Source organism: Branchiostoma floridae, chromosome 7 (genome assembly GCF_000003815.2).
Source record: "Branchiostoma floridae strain S238N-H82 chromosome 7, Bfl_VNyyK, whole genome shotgun sequence".
Taxonomy (NCBI): Eukaryota; Metazoa; Chordata; class Leptocardii; order Amphioxiformes; family Branchiostomatidae; genus Branchiostoma; species Branchiostoma floridae.
In genome coordinates this window covers 25,287,231-25,308,223 of record NC_049985.1, presented here as the reverse complement: position 1 = coordinate 25,308,223, position 20,993 = coordinate 25,287,231, and the positions used below count along the sequence as shown (strand labels likewise).

Here is a 20,993-nt window from a genome sequence, read left to right as displayed (position 1 = left end):
ATGCAAGCTGAATCATAAATCATGTCCAAAAGACACAGTTCTAGTCGACACCTAGATACCGGCAGCGTAATTATAGCTTGACGACAGAAAAACATTGCGGAGTAAATATTGGAAACACCGACAACCCAGAAACAATTATGATTGACTTTTCTAGGAAAAAAGGTGGTTGCTAAGCTATAGAAGCTTGAGTACGCAAGGATGGAATGTCACTTTACTCCGCTGTTTTACTTGTAATGTATGAATCAAGATCCCTCCGAAAAATTCTCATGGATTCGTCCTTGTTTTTATGATGTTGAGATGTTTGTGTTGGCGTTGCGCAGATACCAGTCTTGACGACAGACGTCAGGAGAAGCGCGACGCGACGCGTCTGACTTGGCGTTGTTTCGCACAGAGGGAGGGTTGTCTTTGCATTTCTGGATCTAACATGCCAAAAGGAAAAGGGGGAGGACGTAAAAAGAGCGTTGGCCGGACCAGAGACTTCAGCCGTACGGGCCTAGTCGCGTCTTCGACCGAGAGCTCTGAAGAGCACGCCCGTTAGAAGCATGGCTTCACGGAAGGGTGTTATGGTCAGGCTCAGCTGCTGTATCATTCTTCTCTGCGTAGCGTGTGTGAAAGGTAGGTTCCGCAGTCATTATGAACAAACTGCTGTTATCATATAAGACTGTTTGGCTGGCCTAAATGATGATGACTATCGAAGCCATTGCATTTAGCAATTTTTCAGCCTCCGTAGCAGGCCCTACTAACGGGCCTATTTGCGGGCTTCATATTTGTTTTATAGCACGTCAAGTCCACATCTAGCTTTATTGTGGCTCAGTTCACAAGAAAGCTAGATGTGGACTTGATGTAGCTTTTTTGTGAACTGAGCCACAATAAAGACACAGTTTAAAGCCTAAAAGACTCGTGGAGTATACATTCAAGCAAGATCTATGAGTTCTACCGAATTAATTGGCAACATGTTTTCAAGACTATAGATTATGCATTTTTGTGTCCAAATCGCATGCGCAAAATGCAAAGTTTAACGAATTGGGGGTTTTGGACCAACATACCTAACTGATGTGAGATGTTATACTTTGGTTGTGTTCGACACAGACCCGTGACTGGTGTTTAAAAGACTCGAACAGATCTTGGTTTATTGCATGAAATATTCAACGAGCTCGAGTTCTCAAAACCATTTTAAACTAAGTTAGAATTATACAACTTCACCACTGTCTGCATGTGCCATTCACGGTGTCTCTCTTGTTGATATAAAAACTACATCAGCATCCATGGCTACCACTCGTGTCAGATAAGGCCACTGCCCATTGGAGCCATTATTTGCTGGTTGGGTGTGCCTCCACCGAAAGTTTATGAGTTTTTATAGTTTGCGCATGGCTGAGTCCTCATTGAGCTGTATACGAGGACATGCTGTTTGTGAGTTGGGCGTGCCTTCACGTGAAGTTTATAATCTTTTCATTTCTGCGAGCACGAAGAATGGAAACGTCAGACCGATGCTTTGAATCATCAGTCATCTGATATTGATACCGCTCTCAAGTGAAAATAAGACAAGATCGTCATCATATACTACCAATAAATTCTCGGCCTCACCTAGAACTGATAAGCATAACTCCATTTTCGAGGCACAACGTCGTAGTTTGAAGCCTTTCATCAATATCCTCCAAATTTCAAAGCATTGCAGTCATTACTTTCCAGGCAACGTCTTTTTGAAAATCAGTAGGTAACTGGAAAACAAGGGTGAACTGTGATCAGACATGTGTGGGTCGAGTTCCCCATGCCGTAAATTCTTTGAAGACATTGTCAAAATGTTTGAGAAGGATTTCTTTCCTCTTTCAAGTAGAAAGAAGTGGGTGTCTGACTTTCAAGTACAGCAAGTTGACTCGCACACCGCATGTCGCAGCTCAATTGTCCATGTTTTCTCGCCTTCTCTTACCTACCGTTACTGGTTGTCGCCTTTTAAGTAATGATCACAGTAAATTGAATTTCAGTACACATTCATAAAATACTTGACATCTTTGCTTCGAAGAGTTGTGTTTATCACTTCTGGGTGAGGCTGAGAACTTATACATTTGTGTACTTCAAATCAGACAAACAGTGCCTAGGCACTCGTAACATTATGGCGTTAAATATGAATGTATTTCTTTACCCAAAGAATCACTGTATTGTGAGATTTCGTAGAGTTTTTGAACAACGACCTGCAGCTATAAAAGTTGACAGGCCTTTTAAACATCCGTGTTACTGATGTGGAAGGGTGGCATGAGAAAAGTAACACAGAAAGAGATAAGAGCTAGGGGAAAATGTTTTGTCTTCTGTAACGGTGCTGATAATGGGGTCGTTAGGATTCTCATTACCTCCATGAAAAACCTCCATGAAAAGTGGAGGTATAGTTTTGGGTGTGTCTGTCTGTCTGTGTGTCAGTATGTGTGTTTGTGTGTTTGTGATTCCTCATTTTTGTAGTCAGCATAACTCAAGAACCTCTGGATGGATTAAAATGATGTTTGGTATGTGTGGTGTAGGTGCTAGGAAGACGAAGGTCAAGGTCAATTTATTTATTTATTGTACTTCCCATAAAAAATGGTGGGGAGACAAAACAGGTGATACCACCTCTGCAAGTTGTCTCCCCGAAACAAAATACACATTCAAGTGAATAATAATAATCAACAAAGGTATATACAAACATAATCGGAAGCAAAAGATAACTTATATACAAGTACATATGCAAGTAAATAATAAGAATCACAAAATGGCATATACAGTGATAATCGGAAACAAAATATAACTTATATACAAAATGCACAATGACTAAATACAAACTGAAACGATTAACGTGATCTCGTTGCGAAGCACGTCGAACAGGAGCAGAACGAGGTCCAGGTACATGGAGTGTCTGTATCGTAGAGGTGTGTGAATCGGTTGTGTAGGTGTTTTAACAGCTGTCGTTTGAAGGTGGATATGTGTGAGGACTGAGAGACACAGCGGCCCATGGCTCTAAGGTTTCCATCTAGCCCATTCCAAATAATAATGAGTCTTGGGATGTATGAGGTAGCAAACTGTTGGGTTTTGGTTCTAAAGGGTGTTGCCATGTTGGCCCTAAAGCTTCTAGTGCCTCTAGATGAGAAAGAAACATATTCAACTATGTCTGAGTCATATATGTTCCCAATAGACTTTACAAAGAGTAGAACGTCGATTTTGAGGAAAGAGTAGAACGTCAATTTTGGGCCCCCTAGTACGTGACCTTGGTACTGCAGCAGAAGTTCGCTTTTATTGTATCTTTTGACCTGGACGTGCTATGGCCTTGATTTTTTGGTGGCAGATAGCTTGTAATGTAAGGAAGAAGTGATGTATGTTTGGCCTCCCCTAGCAGCTTGCTATGGAATTGCAGGGGCATTCTGGTCAAAATCTTCCAAGGAGCATAACGGAAGATTATGCAAATTTTGAATTAATTTTCATACTTAATGAGAAAAATCTATATTTACAGTGTTTTCCATTATCTTTTGACCTGGATATGCTATAGCCTTGATTTATTGTCGGAAGATATCTTGTGATGTAAGGAAAAAAATATGTATGTTTTGTCCCCCTAGAAGCTTGCTCTGGAACTGCAGGGGCATTCTGGTCAAAATCTTCAAAGGAGCATAACGGAACAAAGGAACGACGGATATCCGTAATATTTAGCATGCCGTTCTTTTTGACAGAGATGTACATATCGAATTGAAAATTATGCAGATTTTGACTGAATTTGAATAATTAATGTGGAAATCTAAATTTACAGTGTTTTCCATTATAAGACTTAAATACATGTAACATATGTAGTTTGTGGCAGGTGGAAGATTAGCAGATATCAATAATGCAAATTACGTCCTAATTTGCATAATTACTGTGAAAGTGTCAGCACAAGTAGTAATTGATTTGATGGTAAACATTGTGACCTGTATAAGTTAGTTAAAGTTGTGCATAACCAGGCATAGGTTATGCAGATGAGCAAGTAATTTGCATAATCAGAATATTTCATGGAGGTATGAGGTCTCCGCACTCTTGTTTTTTTTAAAGATTTCGGTCGAAGTGACCTATCAAATACAGTTTAGCTATGTAAAACTAAGTATCATACTGCAATTGTACAGATATACATTGTGCAATCACAAGTGTTTCAATAGACTGAAGGAAGGGCAATGTTTCCTACACATTCTTATTTGAACTATTAAAAGGCGTAATCTGTTGGTAGAATGTGAAATACAGGAAATCTGCTTTACATTTCGTCACACAGATGGCAGATCGAAACTTTTATGGCCATTTCCTGTGGCCAACAAAAAAGCCTACAGGTGGCAGGTTTATGCTAGGGTCGGTCGGATGACTGGAAACACAACATTATTCTTAGGCCTAAAGAGAAAATAGACAAGTATGGTAAACAAAACAGGCAAACTGCACTCTTTTTGTTGATCTTACCGAAGCTGACCCAGTCACCCTAGACTGTCCACTTGGGATGGAATCTGGTCCCACACCTGATGACAACAACACTGTAGACTGTTTACAACCACTTGGGATGGAATCTGGCGCCATTCCTGATTACAGCATTACTGCATCCTCGGTCCATGACCCCGGTCTCGCGCCTTACTTCGGCCGGTTAAACGGGAATACTGGTGGAGGCGGCTGGGCAGCATGGATACAAACAATGGGACAGTGGTTGCAGGTGGGCATAATGATAATGATATATAGCACGGTATCTGTGAATTTGACTTGGGTCCGTGTGCCTTGCAGACCTCGCAGGTGAATTCGTGATGTCTTAAACGACCCCGACACGGTCACGGTAAAATGCCTGACACGGCTTCGGCGAAGGTAACGGGACGGGCCCACGCGGCTAGCATAAATATTAATCGACTTAACAATCGTGTCTTTCATATTAAGTCCTTGTTGAAAACATTTTTATTTCATTTTCTGTTCAACATTATCTATCAATATGTCCTAATTTCAGCATACTGGTTAACTTCTGTCGAGATGGTTCAATCTTGTCGTTCTCGTTTTGCTCCATATATATGCTACATTATTAAAGAGGAACAAATATTGCCTTTCAGGTGGACTTAGGGAAAATAATGCCTGTCATGGGTACCATCATTCAGGGTCGGTTTGGTTCTTCCAAAGAGTGGGTGACGTCATACAAACTCCAGTACAGCACGGATTTGATTAGTTGGACAACCTTCACCAACAACACTGACTCAGAAGTAGTATGTTAGATATCAAGATATCTTTTTTTATTCCAGAATTCAATGAAATAATGTGGAGACACATTAAAAACATCGATTCTGAACGTTTAGTTCGGAGTAGTCTTGATGCATTGGTTTTGATCGACGCTATAAAAATTGTTGGTCTCGGAGAGATATACGGAGTTTATCCGATCATTGTAGTGACGAAGCTCTAGGGCTCATGAATAAATCCATACTACACAGGGAAGCAAAAATACCCTCATCTAAGTCATTTGTCTACCTTTCAGGTTTTTCCAGGTAACGTTGACAGCACCAGCCTTGTTAAGAACCAACTGGACAACCCAGTTGATGCTCGTTATGTGCGTTTCGTGGTCCAGTCATGGTATGATCACATCGCCATGAGGGTGGAGATTCTGGGCTGTAACACAAGTAAGTTTCAACCTAGACCAGATGTTGGTAAACATTTCTAATATCTTAAAGTGAATTTTTAATTTAGTCTTTTCCATAATCATTGGAAAAAATTAAAGACAGCCGTAATGATGATACCAGAACGGCACGTCATCTTTTATCACATATCACGATGCACCTTTTCCTCTTTTCGTTGCCTTGTAAGAACAGATAGAATAGCTCAAGGAAAGTCATTAGATGCGCAGCTATAAAAGATGTCAAGTAAATAGAATAAGCCTAAATGTTCGCAGCCGTTTGACTGAGAAAACAGTGTGTAAGGGTGGTTATTATTAAATTTTGCTTGTCTAATGCAGAAGAAAAACTATAGACAGTTATAGTTATGGAAAAGTCTCTCTCAGCCAATGGTTTTAACGTTGGGGTCCATCGGGTGAGTTTTAAAGTCCTACTTCTATCCTGTGCACATTCATTTGGAATGGCAGCATCACCGCATCGTCGTGCTCTTAATCTGAGTCATAATCCTTGCCAACCTGCGAGTGTAGTTACGAGTATTGTAAATGGGGACATTGCTGTTTCTGCCAATAGTTTTGTTTTCTTGATAAACCCTCACCTTCGTTTGATGGTTACACCTATAGCTAGCTTCGGTTTTGTACCTAGCTTCGGTTAGGGCCGTCCCTCGGATAAGACGTTTAATGGAGGCCCCGTGTTTTAAGAGAGCCAATCCTCGAGCACGTCAAAAATCCCACCATGCTTATCGAAAGGAGTAGGGGTCCTTCCCGGTGTCCAATGGCCGCACCTGGGGCAATTACTGTCGTATTGAGGTCACATTAGTGGTGCCGAATGACAGCTCGCTCCAGACAGTTGCGACAGTCTCATTGAGGTCACCTGAGTAGCGCCGAATAGCAGCTCGCTCCAGACACTTGCGACCAGCAAAACTCGAGAACGCTTGAATGGATTGTATCGATATTTGGTATGTGGAAAGGCCTTGATGAGACCTGAAAACGATTAGATTTTCGGTCCCCTAGCAATTTGTTATGGTTCTGCAGCGGCACTTGCTGTTTTTAAATATCTAGTTCTTGAGATGCTGTGGTCGTGATATTTGAGCGGTAGATAGCTCTTTGGAGGGGAGTAAGTGATGTAATTTTGCGACCCCTAGAACTGCAGGCGCTGATTTCCTTTCAAACTTTGGACGAGAATAACTCGAGAACGTGTTGACGGGTCGTCATGATTTTTGGTATGTAGATAGCCTAAGTGATGACTTACATAATAACAAGCTATCCATACAAATTAACAGCTAACTTGCATAATTGATAATGAGAGTTTATGAATGTATAGCATTCCACAATAGGACTTTTAAAATCTGTCACACAAGTAACTGAGAAAAGGAGAAATGTAGATAGATGTCGATTATCCAAATTACGACCTCATTTGCATAAGTGATTAGGAAATACTAGAATACCATAGAGGTAAATGATAAGAATTTCATACTTACAACATGATGGAGCTTAGTGAAGGTGTATATTATTAGACATAAGTCATGTAAATTATTTTCATATTTACATAAGTCATAAGGAGACACTCAAAAGGCCTTCCCTGCTACAATAGGAGTTTAATACTTTAAACTTGTGCCTCTTTGATAGAAAGGATGATCAAAAAACATAAATGCAAATCAGGACCTTATTTGCATAATCGTATGGAAAGATTTACAAATACTTCACTCGAAAAGATTAAAACCACTTGTCGAAGGTATGAGGTCGTGGAACTCTAGTTGTCAATGTTTTCATCTTCTTGTTCCTTCAGCTGCAGTCAACCTCCCTGCCTGTCCCCAACCACTTGGGATGGCATCTGGCGCCATACCTGATTACAGCATTACTGCATCCTCGGCCTTTGAACCTGGTCTCGCGCCTTTCCTCGGCCGGTTAAACGGGATTACTAGTGGAGGCGGCTGGGCAGCCAAGGTCAACACAATCGGCCAGTGGTTGCAGGTAAGCATACTAATAATGATATCTCGCAGGTGATTTCGTGATGTCTTAAACGACCCCGACACGGTCACGCTAAAATGCCTGACACGGCCTCGGCGAAGGTAACGCGACGGGCCCACGCGGCTAGCATAAATGTTAATAGACTAAACAATCGTGTCTTTCATATGACGACCTTGTTGAAAATATTTTTATTTCATTTTCTGTACACCATTATCTATTTATATTTCTAATTTCAGCATACCGCTTATCTTAAATCGAGATGGTTAAATCCTGTCGTTCTAGTTTTGTTTCATATACCACATTATTTAAAGGGAACAAATATTGATTTTCAGGTGGATTTACGGGAAATAATCCACGTCATGGGTACCGTCATTCAGGGTCGGCTTAATTATAACCTCCTTGGTTATACCAACCAGTGGGTGACGTCATACAAACTCCAGTACAGCACGGATGATTTGATTAGTTGGACAACATACAACGACAACACTAACTCAGAAGTAGTATGTTAAATATCAAGATATCCTTTTAAATGCATGAAAAAAATGCACTGTTTTTGGTAAGAATAATGTTTTGGAGTTTGTGTTTCCCGACCGATATCTTTAGAACCTCTGGATGGATTACGATCACGTTTGCTATGGAGGTAGATGTTGTGGCCATTGTGCTTAAGCGCGCATTTGTAGTTTTGCTGCAGTTTTGTGGTTCGTTCAGATATTTTCACCCCTTTTTGACAGGAGTAGTCCTGATTAATCTGGTAACTGAATACTAGAGCAAGCCAGCTGAGGTCAATTAGCTCGCGCCACCCCTGTCACAACGGTGTGCGGGGTGAATCACTATATACACTTTAGCGATATGTTCCAGCAGAAAATGTAAAAGGTGAACCCGATGGCTGCACAGATCCACAACTAGCAGAAAGAGCAACTGTGACCATCCCTGTCACCTCTGTTGGGAATGAACCATTATATACACGTTGGGATATGTGCCAGGTGCAGGTGTAACAATAGGAAATAAAAATGAAATTTATGAGATGACTAAATGGTGTAGTTTTGGATCTCACCATTTCTCCTAGGAAGATATATAAGAACAATGATGGAATAATTTTGCCAAACGTCAAACCATATCAACCCAACAACACCCAATACGCACCATCACAAAACAAAATGTTTCATGCAGGTTTGAGTTTTCATACTCTTGTTATTCTTTAATTCAATGAAACACTGCGGAGTTACATTATAAACATCTATCTTGAACCTTTATTTTGGAGTAGTCTTCATCCATTGGTTTGATCGACCCTTTCAAAATTGTTGGCCTCGGAGAGATATACAGAGTTTATTTGATCATTGTAGTGACGAAGATCTAGGGCTCATGAATAAATCCATACTACACAGGAAAGCAAAAATACCATCATCTAAGTCATTTGTCTACCTTTCAGGTTTTTCCAGGTAACGTTGACAGCACCAGCCTTGTTAAGAACCAACTGGACAACCCAGTTGATGCTCGTTATGTGCGTTTCGTGGTCCAGTCCTGGCATGGTCACATCGCCATGAGGGTGGAGATTCTGGGCTGTAACACAAGTAGGTTTTAAGCTAGACCAAATGTTGGTAAACGTTTCTAATATCCTTAAGTGAATTTTTTATTTAGCCTTTTTACCTTCGCCAAGAAGGTTATATTTTGGTTAGAAAATGTTCTTGTGTCCCAATATGTAGGTCAACCTCGTATAACTCGAGCAGCTATGGATGGCATGTCGCGATATTTGGTATTTGAGTAGGGTTGCGTATACCAAGGTTTTCTACGAAAACGGTACTCCTGGCACTTTCTGTCGTGAGTGCAGCGACTTGAATGTGTGCGTGTGTGTATTTGCGGACAAGATAACTTTTGACGCTTTGGATTGATTTGCATGATATTTGGTAGTTATTTAGGGGTTTGGAAAACGAAGGTCAAGTTTGATTATGGACATCCTGGCGACAAGTTGCGGTACTGCAGCGTAGCGACGAAGTTGGCGTTCAAGTTATCCTGAAGTGGTAGGTTCAGGATTTTTGGCTAGTGGATAGGTCTTTGGGCAGGGAGTAAGCAGTGTAAGTTTGGGCCCCCTGGCCGCTTGTTTTGAACATAAGTGGCTAATACTAAGTATACATATGTAATAAAGTAGATATCCGTACCCATGGCAACAACACATATTGATACACAGCAATTATGCAGAGAGTACAGGGTAGTCCACCACAGTACTGTTACATTTGCATTTGCTGTTACACAATTGAGTGTAGCATAGCATCGATCAGTAAACCCGATCAACCGACTAGGTTGTGATACATGTGTCTCCTATCACATGGGTAAGAGTACATTTGGTCAGCACAGGGAAGTTGAAACAAGTATATCTACCAAGTACAGCTATTGCACAGGTGGTGGTAAAAAGTACAATAGGTATTGCACAGGGAAAAAATCTTCGCACATACAAGCCTTTCTCTCATGTACATATACGGACTATTATGCATTACTACTATACTCTACATGATTTCCATGTAGAGTATAGGGTGGTTCACATTATGTTATAACATAGTAGACTGGACTTGACCTATCTTATATCTACTATGGGCTAAACAGTTTTTTAAGAGTAAGAGCATTTTAAGAGCTAAAAACACATTACGGATCATGCAGTTTGTTTTTGATTTCCAAGTTGAAAATGTTAGATAAGTTATGACCTGAAATGGGCTGTGGTAGCTTCATAGAAAAGATTCATGTTTTAAAGATAATCCACTTTGCTATAGATATTATTTGTATTCTTCTCTTCAGATTATTTTCATTTATTGGCTGGTTTACCTTTCCTAGTATAATCTCTTCAAAATCAATATAAGGGTTACTAGGGCTATAGGGTACATTAGTATGTACTAAGTTCCACAGGTCAGTTAGCCTTTTACATTCCAGAAACATATGTTTATAATTGACAACATGTCCACTGTCACATAATATACATATAGGATTAATTACTTGACCAACTTCATCTTGTATTTTCCATTTGTTTAGTTTCTCACTACATGGTAAAATTTGATGAAGTAGTTTGTAATTAAGTTCTGCTATTTGTGTTTCTTTACATGAAGTTGTACCTAGCATTTTCCAAATCTTCTTCCAATTAAGACAGTCTAAATCAAAAAGTGTCTGCCATTTCTGTTGGCAGCTTGGAACTACTGCATGTTTCTGAACGAGAGAAGTATAAAGTGATTTGCAGGATTTTGTCTTGATTTTCATTTTTGTTCTTTGTTCAAGCAGATGTGGGGTTGGGATAACAAGATGTATTGGGCGGTTAACTGAGTCTATAGCACATTTAATAGAATCTTTCCAGGTGCTGGGTATAGCTTGATACAGACTAATGCGTTCAATTAAAGTACTGGGTCTATGACAAAGCGTTGGATGGTTATCTGTCGAGAGGAATCCGTCAGTGAATAAGTCTTTCACATAGATGATTCCTTCTTTAATCCACTGGGGAAAGAAGAGAGTTTTACCCTGGGATCTCGAATTTTCATCGCACCATATTATCTGGTCTCTAAGGTTAAGGGGTTTCATGTCATCTACTTTATCAGCTTTGTGATAGGATAGTATGACTTGTTTATAAAAAGTGGGAATATTGTTTAGGTTTGGGCCATCACTTTCAGTTTTAAAGTTCATGCCTAATATAAGGTTATTAGGGCCAAAAGAACTGAGGTACAGAAGGGGTAATGCTTTCCATCTACAATTGTCTTCTGATGTTAGCCTATAGATCCAACGTGATAGAAGTGCATTTTTCTGGTAATCTAGGTTTAACATACTTAGTCCTCCCAATTCAATGGGCTGGCTTATCACATCTCTTTTGATTCTGTCTTTTTTATCTTTCCATAAAAAGTTGAAGATTTCCTTTTTCACAGCTGTAATAACCCAGGGTGGTGTAACAATCATTGCCATGCTATGTGTTATCTGAGACAGTGCTAAGGACGATAGTGATTTTTCCATAGAGGGTTAGATTTCTGCATCTCCATACTTGTAGTGTATTTTTCAATCTTTCTATCTTCTTCTCCCAGTTTAGCAGTTCACATTCGTGGTGTAGGGAAGAGTTGTAGAAGCATATTCCTAATGGTTTTATTGGGGTTTTAGGCCACTATATACCTAGGGGAGTGTCTTGTCTGTCAACATAAGTTCCAATCCATAAACCTTCAGATTTCTTAACATTTAAAGTGAGGCTTGAAACAGTACAAAAATCTTGAATATGTCTGAAGGCATTTTCCATGGATGCAATGTCGGATACAAATAAGGTGGTGTCATCGGCTACTTGAGATATTTTAACTTCAACAGAGTCATTAGAATTGTCTTTAACTTTTATTCCAGCTATATCATGTGCATTCCTAGTATCCACAGCCATAACTTCTACTGCTAAGATAAAAAGAAGTGCAGATACAGGACAATAGTTTTTCCTATGGTGTTGTCTGACCATAGGAAGTATGCTAACTTGATTTGCATTTGTGTAACCTTTTGCATACGATCCTAACGATTTAGTGGCTAAACCAGTTTTTCTAGTTAGCTGTACTGGTATTGAATTGTTCTGACTAGTTCATTCTTTCAAAGCTGAAGAAGAGTGATGGATGTCACTCGAAACGTCCGGAAATAAATATCCGTTTTTATCCAGTTGTAGAGATTGAATTGTATTTGAATATTGCTTACCTGGATGTCTAACCTTCATAAACGTCCTTATCAGATTGGTCTAGCATATTGGTGAGATGTATGTTTTGTAGATATTCATCGATTTTAGCATTGTATACATTGTCTTCCTGGTAAAGTTTACGATAATAATTGGTACATTCGTTAAGGATTTCTGTGGTCTCTGTCACTTCCTTGTCCTCGATATATAAACAGTCGATTTCCTTTTCTATGCCTCATTTTTTCTCCAGATTCAAGAAATATTTAGACGGTTTTTCCCCTTCTTCTCTCCATTTGGCTCGAGATCTGATATAGTCACCATGGGGCTTTTTCTTGTAAAGATTTTCCAGATTAAATTTTACTTGCTTATAGGTCATGATGTCTTCTCTTGTTGGATTTCCATCAATTACGGTTGTGAGATGACATAATTGTCTCTCAAGATCTTCCATATGTTCCCTGTTTAGTCTAGCTTTCTTTGCCCGTATTGTCTGGAGAACTCTGATATTCTTATAAGGCACATGTCTAGTTTATCTCTGCTTGATTTGATACTACTGTTTTTCTGTTCTTCTATTATATCGAAGACTTCTGAGACATACTCTTCATCTTCTTAAAGGGTCACATTTAGTTTAAAGAGCCCAGGCCCTCTAGAGCTTCTATTGAACCTGAGCTTTAGAAAGACTGCCTGGTGATCAGTAAGAATAGCGGGTCTAATGTCACCTTTTCTATATTTTCTACTAGTCTTTTATGGATGAGCCAATAATCAAGTCGACATGCCACATTTTGGGCCAAGTTCCTCCATGTATATTGTCGGGTGTCAGGATTCACTGACCTCCAGGCATCACATATATCTAACCGTTAGAGCATAAGTTTTTCATAGCTGTAACTGATCTTAGTGCTGTGTCAGCTCTACCACCTTTTTTGTCCACCAGGGGATTTTGTACACAATTCATATCTCCTCCGCAGAGTAGATTAATTGGGTCATGACAATTTAAACCAGTTGGATACCTTTTCAAAGAAATCATTTCTTTCCTTGGTTCTGTTTGGGGCATATATGTTCATGAGACAAAGCTCTACACCCTCAATAATACAGTTTAAGACAAGTGTTCTGCCATCACAATCAACGGAATTACAATCGTGTAGGACAAAATCAAGTGTAGGTGTATTCAGTATGGCGAGGCCTCTGCTACAATTCGATCCGAAGCTCTGAAAGCATGGACCTTGCCATTCTTTAGTTAGGACATACCTGGTGTCATTGGTGAAATGTGTTTCCTGGAGAAATATTACGTCAGCTTTTTGCCTTTTTATATATGAAAGTATTGAACCTCTTTTGTTTTTCTCGAGGAGTCCTCGAACGTTGAGAGATATAAGAGATAAGTTACACAAGCTCATGATGCACAGGGACACAGCCTATGTTAAAGAAATATAGCCGCAAATGAGGCGTTTGGCGATTTTGCGACATTAGGGGAAAATGGCGTCCCAATTGGTCCATTCAAACTGCGTAAGAATGGTGTTTTATCCACAAAAAGATTCTTGCAATGTGTAGTATGAATACGCGAACATTACTTACTTCAGCTCAAAATAGGGTGGTCCATTTTCTTGTTCCCTTGCTACAGCTAAGATTGTAGTACTGTGTATAGTAGGAATACGCGGACAACACATGCATGTTACAGCCCAAAATAGGGTGGTTTATTGTCTTTGCTCCTCTCGCATTACAATGTACTCTTACTACACAAACTGAAGCACTGCATGAAAAAGCTCATTTCCAGGATGGAAACTGACTTACACATTCCTGGAAATTATACATGTCCTTCAAATTCCGGAGGTTTCATGCCTGCGAACGAAACGTGTACAGTCCTTGACATGTCCTAGAATCTCGCGGAAACGAACCATTTCTGTGTACAGGACGTGTAAAGGGCTTGAAATACCCTTACAGATTCCCTTGAAACAACCTTACACAACAGGACATGAGCCGTGTGTTGCATTGTGTGTTGGCGGAATATGCATACATTAGCGGCCAATTATCACCTAATTATATTTCCCCGGTCTGCCTCACCCAGTGCATCCCTTTTGTCGTCGAAAGTGGCGTCGAGAGTACTGACGCCACCCCCCCCCCTTCTGGATTTTGCCCCCCTCCCCATTTATTCGGCAGGTTCTTGCTCGCATTTTTTATTCTGTACACCATATATTTATTCATATTGAAACAAGGCAATTTTTATTAGTCACGGCGGTCGGTTGCTAGGGTATTCTTTCCCGTTGCTATGCGAGTTCGACAGAGTATCGGGTTACAAGAGGCCTACTATTTGCTAACCATAAAATATTTCAAAATAAACAAGATGTTATGACAAGGAAAATGTATTCAAAATAAGATTAAATTCGCAATTTTAGATAGTTTCAATCTTCCCGTTTGAATGGAGATAGTTGTTTTGTTTCCATTTTGCTTCCAAAGACGATTATTTTCTGTTTCAAGGAAGGCCTTCAATTTGACCATATTCTTGATAAGATGGGCCGCAAGTGCCATGGCAAATTCTCCATTTTTATATTTTTCGTCATCTGAGAGGCAAATAAAACTTTCTGTTTTTGGGATTTTTCAATTTTTAATTTTAAGCAAAGTTACAGTCAAAAATATGCGTAAAAATGACATTTTTTCGCACTTAATTACCAATAATTCAAAATATAAGGCATTTTTTAAAAATCCCCAAAACAGAAATCGTTGCGGTCATTTTGAGCCGTCAATGAGTTATGTTGGACTCTTCTTGGTGGAGATCTTAAACGAGGTTTACACGCATGTCATGCCGCACGGAGAGCGGGAGGGTGTAATTGATACCGGTGTAAACAACACTTATGATATTCAAGGTCACCAACAAAAACGCCAGTAGCTTCGTTACATATTACAGGTCCAAAACAAAGTGAAAGCATAAATGTACTGTCCAGAAAATTGTTTATATTGGTTAAAAACTATATTTTTTGCCTGATTCAAGTTAGTTGGGGGGGAAATGCCAGAAAGCACGGTTTTACCTGCAATGACCGCAGATGACCTAAATAGAACACGGGTTCGGTTCGAAATACGTCAGATGGAACATCATGGAAGAAGGTTCGAATTCGGCTAGACATGGGAGGTTTTGAGCCCGTATTTGACCACCGTGAGTGTTTGTTCGTATTTTATTAGTGTATGATACGTTGAAGTCGCTAGCGACTTTTGTATGTTATAGAATGCTGGCTGGTCTCTTGTTGTCTTCTAGTCTTCGCAGGCTACTAGAATGCCCTTCTTGACGGCATGCAGGGTAGTACATGGACTCCCTTGCAGTTTTTGGAACGAGGCTGGGTTTTGACTATGTTCTCTTGTGCCGGGAAAGGGAGTTTGCCGTGGAAGGGGGTTTGCTGTGGAAGGGAGTTTGCCGTGATAGTGCGTCTTCGGACGGGGCAAAGACTCGCCTATCAGTGTCATGTCAAACTCAGAAGTTCCACATCAAACTCCCTTCCTCGGCAAACTTCCTTTCCCGAAACAAAAGAACATAGTCAACGTTGAAAATCGCCGAACAACGCCCCCCTCCCTAACAAAACAGCCCCGTTCCGAAGACTGCAAGGGAGTCTAAGTAATACAGTTGTCGTTCCTAGATGAGGGTGGTATCACTATCCAAACATGAAAGCCGTTTCGATATTCCTCCACATTATTTCCGTCGAAAGCAAAGTCAAATGCCGACTGCAATATCATCGCTACAGTTGCATACGCAAGCTCCTTGATCCTTGAAGCCATGGGAGAGAACTTTGGCCCGACGGTGGTCCTGTTATTATTAGTTGCAGCTGACGTCCTGTTTCGCGATCTTGAGTAGAAACTCCTTGCTGTAAAATAATGACCAATGTTCCTCGGTACCATCAGATAACGCACCCTGGTATCTAGACACACTCGGACAGCAAGAACGCACATCCGTACACATCCACCCGCTAAGACGCGGACTTCACAATACCAACTCAACTGAAGAATTTGAAAATTGTGACTGTCGCGTTGATTGGCCGAAGGGTTGGTTGACCCTATAATTGTGTGAGGAGAAATTCTATTGGCTTTTTCTGAAGAATTTGCATGGTCACGGACACAAAGAGCTGTGAACTACCGCTAGTACTAGCCAAGTCTATTGTTACAATCACGTCAAGGAGGTTGTTTGGGCTGTCTGATTACCCGTATTTCACAGTAAAACAATACCTGCCTAGAAAGATGTGAAACATGCCGCTGTTATTATCAACAGCTTGAAACATCGGTATAAATTTAACGTTCAACCAAGGAGGTCCTTGGTTCAACGTTCTCACTTATTTTGTACAATCAAGAACATAATCCGGGACAAAAATTTAGTACATCGAGTCAAGGAGGTTATATCTTGACATAGATCATTTCACGTATATTGTGCGTCGACAGTAGCCAAAGTTACAGACGGTAACAAAGAAAATGGACAGTATTTTGTCCCATGTTCTCTCCATTCTTTTGACAAAAAGCTGCCCATACATCAGAACGCAGTCCTATGTTTTCCCTATGCCCAACGTCGTTTCAGTTCAACTTCCTCGCTATGACGCGACAGACACTCTGCATTTGCAGCTGTAAAAACATCGTAGTTTACGAATTTCCAAATTAAATTTCTTTGGTTAGTTTATTTTCCTAGCTCTTCATACAAAGGGGGCTGATCACGTAACTGATTATCGCAATACACGCAGAAGTCTATTGCATCAATTCAGATTTATGTATGTTGAAACAGAATCTAAGTGTCAGTGCAAAATAATTAAAGAAGAAAATAAGAATGATTCAATGAACGCTGGGCGTTTGTGGCCTTTGTCTGTGCTAGACAATGCAATACACATCCGGCTAATGAACTGCTGTTTATGTAATGAAAATGACGAGTTTGTTTAAGCAAGGAAGTTGAAACCTCCTTGGTTTAAGACATACTTTCCTATTTAGAAACCAAATCTATCCCTAGCATATTTTTTTCCGACATGTAGAAATGAATATGAATGGCCCTCTTGGGATCCCAGAGTTATAAATACTGCCTTTGGCGTTCAATACTTGCCGACCGTAGGATTTCCAAATAAGTTGGAAATAGCGGGGCAAACAAACACAGCTTCATTAACTATGATTGTTTTTTTTGTTGTATTTTTTAGAACTTTCTTTCTGACCTTGATGGCATTCCTAAAATGGGGATGCCGTTTCTTTTTTTATATGTATTTTGTTCCACTTTGTTCTGTCAGACAATGTTACGGGTAGACATACCAATCATTCAATACACCCTACACTCCCCATTATTTTGTGTTTAAAATATAAAGCTCATTGCTTATTGATTGTCCAAGCAGGGTTGCAGGGGTAGTAGCTGCCTGTAAACAGTAATAACCCGCGACCCAAGCTTGGCTTTGAGAATAGGCGCCGCCAAGCCTTTGTCTGCCCATTTCCCCTACACGACTGGTGTAAGGGTCCTTGAAATTCCTGTACAAGCGCGTGTCCAGGTATGTAAGAAAAAAACATGGACATTACACGCCGAACCAGGAAAGTCATGTACACAGCCAGGACACAGAACATTTCACAGGTGTGTAAGTCCCTTGAAACACTTGGAAATTAGAGTTTTGGTGCAGTGAAGACACCGAAAGTTGGAGCAGTGTGTAGTTATGGCGTCCGGCATGGCATCTGTGAATTTGGCTTGGGTCCTCGTCGCTGGCTGGGCTCGCCGGCAATTTCGCGATATCTCACACGACCCCGAAACGGTCACGGTAAAATGCCTGACGCGGCCTCGGCGAAGGTAAGTCGCAACGGGCACGTGTGGCTAGCTACATTTGCCGGCGTCTTACATGTAACATCAATGTTTTTATCTTCTAGATCCTTCAGCTGCAGTCAGCCTCTCTGCCTGTCCCCAACCACTTGGAATGGCATCTGGCTCCATACCTGATTACAGCATTACTGCATCCTCGGCCGCTGGCCCTGGTTTTGCGCCTTACCTCGGTCGGTTAAACGGATATACTGTTGGAGGCGGTTGGGCAGCCGGGGTCAACGTCATCGGAGAATGGCTGCAGGTAGGCATACTAATAATAATATCTTACACGGCATCTCTTGGGTACGCGTGGTAGTCTGGGCTTTCCGGGGATTTCGTGATGTCTTACACGACTCTGACACAGTCACGGTAAAATACCTGACACGGCCTCGGCGATGGTAACTCAACGGGCCCACGCGGCTAGCATAAATGTTAATAGACTAAACATTCATGTCTTTCATATAACGTTCTACGTTTTATTCTATTTATTCAATCAATATGGCCTAATTACAACATCCTGAGTGATACCTTCTGTCAAATGCAAGATGGTTAAATCCTGTCGTTCTTGTTTTGCTTCACATACCACATTATTTATGGGGAACAAATATTGCCTTTCAGGTGGATTTACGGGAAATAATCCACGTCATGGGCACCATCATTCAGGGTCGGTTTAATTATGTCAGCCATTGGGTGACGTCATACAAACTCCAGTACAGCACAGATTTGATTAGTTGGACAACATACACCGACAACACTGACTCAGAAGTAGTATGTTAGATATCAATATATCTTTTTATTCTTGAATTCAATGAAATACTGCGGAGTTACATTATAAACGTCGATTTTGAACCGATCATTGTAGTGACGAAGATCTAGGGCTCATGAATAAAACCATACTACACAGGAAAGCAAAAATACACCATCTAAGTTATTTGTCTACCTTTCAGGTTTTTCTAGGTAACTTCGACGCAATCTACCCTGTCACAAACGTCCTGGACAACCCAGTTGATGCTCGTTCTGTGCGTTTCGTGGTCCAGTCCTGGCATAATCACATCGCCATGAGGGTGGAGATTCTGGGCTGTAACACAAGTAGGTTTCAACCTAGACCAGATGTTGCTAAACAATTCTAATATCTTTAAGTGAATTTTTTATTTAGTCTTTTCCATAATCATTGGAAAAAATTAAAGACAGCCGTAATGATGATACCAGAACGGCACGTCATCTTTTATCACATATCACGATGCACCTTTTCCTCTTTTCATTGCCTTGTGAGAACAGATAGAATAGCTAAAGCAAAGTCATGAGATGTGCAGCTATAAAGCTGTCAAGTAAACAGAATAAGCCTAAATGTAAGCAGCTGTTTGACTGGGAAAACAGTGTGTAAGGGTGGTTATTTTGGTTGTCTAATGCAGAAATAAAACTATAGACAGTTATAGTTATGGAAATGTCTCTCTCAGCCAATGGTTTTAACGTTGGGGTCCATCGGGTGAGTCTTAAAGTCCTGCTCATATCCTGTGCACATCCAGTTGGAATGGCAACATCACCGCGCGCGTCGTCGTCCTCTAAATTCTGATCGCCAAGAAGATTATGTTTTTGTATGTAGGTCAACAGCATATATGCCGAGAAATTGTGAATGGATCTTTTTGACTTTTGGTAGCTAGGTGTGTAGCGGTTGTAGAAAGGCATGCCTATTTGGAAAACGGTTTACCTGGCTTTTTCCTACGGTACAGCAGCGAGCTGTATTTTGTGCGGTTTGTTTTGGGCAGCATAAGTCGAAAAGCAGCTGGGGGATTTTCATGATATTGAGTTTGTGTGTAGTGGTTGTGAAGAGGATTGTCAAGTACGAGAATGGTTTAGCTAGCTTTTACCTATGGTTTAGATGGCTTTGTATGTGAGTGCGTTTGTCTGTATACAAGATAACTCGAGATGTCCTTGATGGATGTTAATGATATTTGGTGGATAGGTCACGAAAAGGTAGGTCAAGTTTAAACATAAGCCGACTGGCGACTGGTTTTGGTACTGCAAGTGCATCAAAGTTTTCGCCGAAATTTTCTTGAAGTGCCAGGTTTATCATTTTTAAGTGGTGGATAGCTGTTGGGACAGGGAGTAAATGGTGTAGGTTTGGGCCACCTAGCAGCTTGTTTGGACCTGCAGTGGGTCTTAAGCTTATAGTTTGTAACTTTTGTTACTTCAGTGGGGATTTGTTGGATATTCTTTGTTTTAGTAGGTAGTTGCTTTGGGTGATAATGAACATAATGGGATGCAAATTATGTAAATCACTCTCTATTTGATATAATTACAACTTCTATAACGGCTGCAAATATTGGGGGACACAAGCTGGATTGGTCATACGGTTGTGCAAACAAATGGCCAATGTAGGTCACGTCAACATTTAAATGTTGGATTTCCAGGCGTGTGTGTTGACCCACCGACCCAAGCCAACACTACCGGGCCCGTGTGCGACTGTCCTTATCTGCCGGGGGAGAACTGCACCTACCCGTGTTCCCCGGGATATTACGTCATTTCCGGTGACGCCATCAAGAGAACGTGCACGTTAAATGGGTCTTGGACAGAACCCGAACTTTTCTGCCAAGGTATGGAATAAACCAGCCTAGGAACAAAAATTGGGAGCTGCTAATCGATACAGCTAATATAATAGTATTATAATAACTTGTCCCTCATATTCATGGTATAGTCATGCGAAATCCTACAAGAATACCAGTATGTACTTGCTATGCTGCTTAAAGTATTCAAGGAACGCTCACTTGAAAGCTGCTTGCTCATTAAAGTCGTGTAAACACTTGCTGACTAAAATGATTAGATACCAGATTATAATCCTACGAGTCAGACCACAGCGAACCTAACACAGAAACTTAAACTAAAAAAGGTGACAAAAATAAAATACTAGAACACATTTTGGTGACTTTTCAAGGGAATCTAAAGTAACTTAAACTTTCGTCTTCCCAGCCTGTCGCGAC

At 40.6% G+C, this 20,993-nt stretch overlaps 1 protein-coding gene across 1 annotated transcript; it reads left to right on the top strand.

Moving 5' to 3' along the window:
• The first annotated feature begins 4,471 nt into the window (after positions 1-4,471).
• Positions 4,472-9,158, top strand: LOC118420236 (lactadherin-like). Its single transcript, XM_035826955.1, has 4 exons — positions 4,472-4,678; positions 5,477-5,618; positions 7,395-7,579; positions 9,006-9,158. The coding sequence occupies exons 1-4, from the start codon at positions 4,472-4,474 to the stop codon at positions 9,156-9,158; spliced, it is 687 nt and encodes a 228-aa protein (XP_035682848.1).
• The last annotated feature ends 11,835 nt before the right edge of the window (positions 9,159-20,993 follow it).

Coding starts and splice junctions, on each gene's coding strand:
- LOC118420236 (XM_035826955.1), top strand. CDS start 4,472: ATGGAATCTGGTCCCACACCTGATGACAACAACACTGTAGACTGTTTA. Junction 4,679..5,476: donor CAATGGGACAGTGGTTGCAG/GTGGGCATAATG, acceptor TCTACCTTTCAG/GTTTTTCCAGGTAACGTTGA. Junction 5,619..7,394: donor GATTCTGGGCTGTAACACAA/GTAAGTTTCAAC, acceptor TTGTTCCTTCAG/CTGCAGTCAACCTCCCTGCC.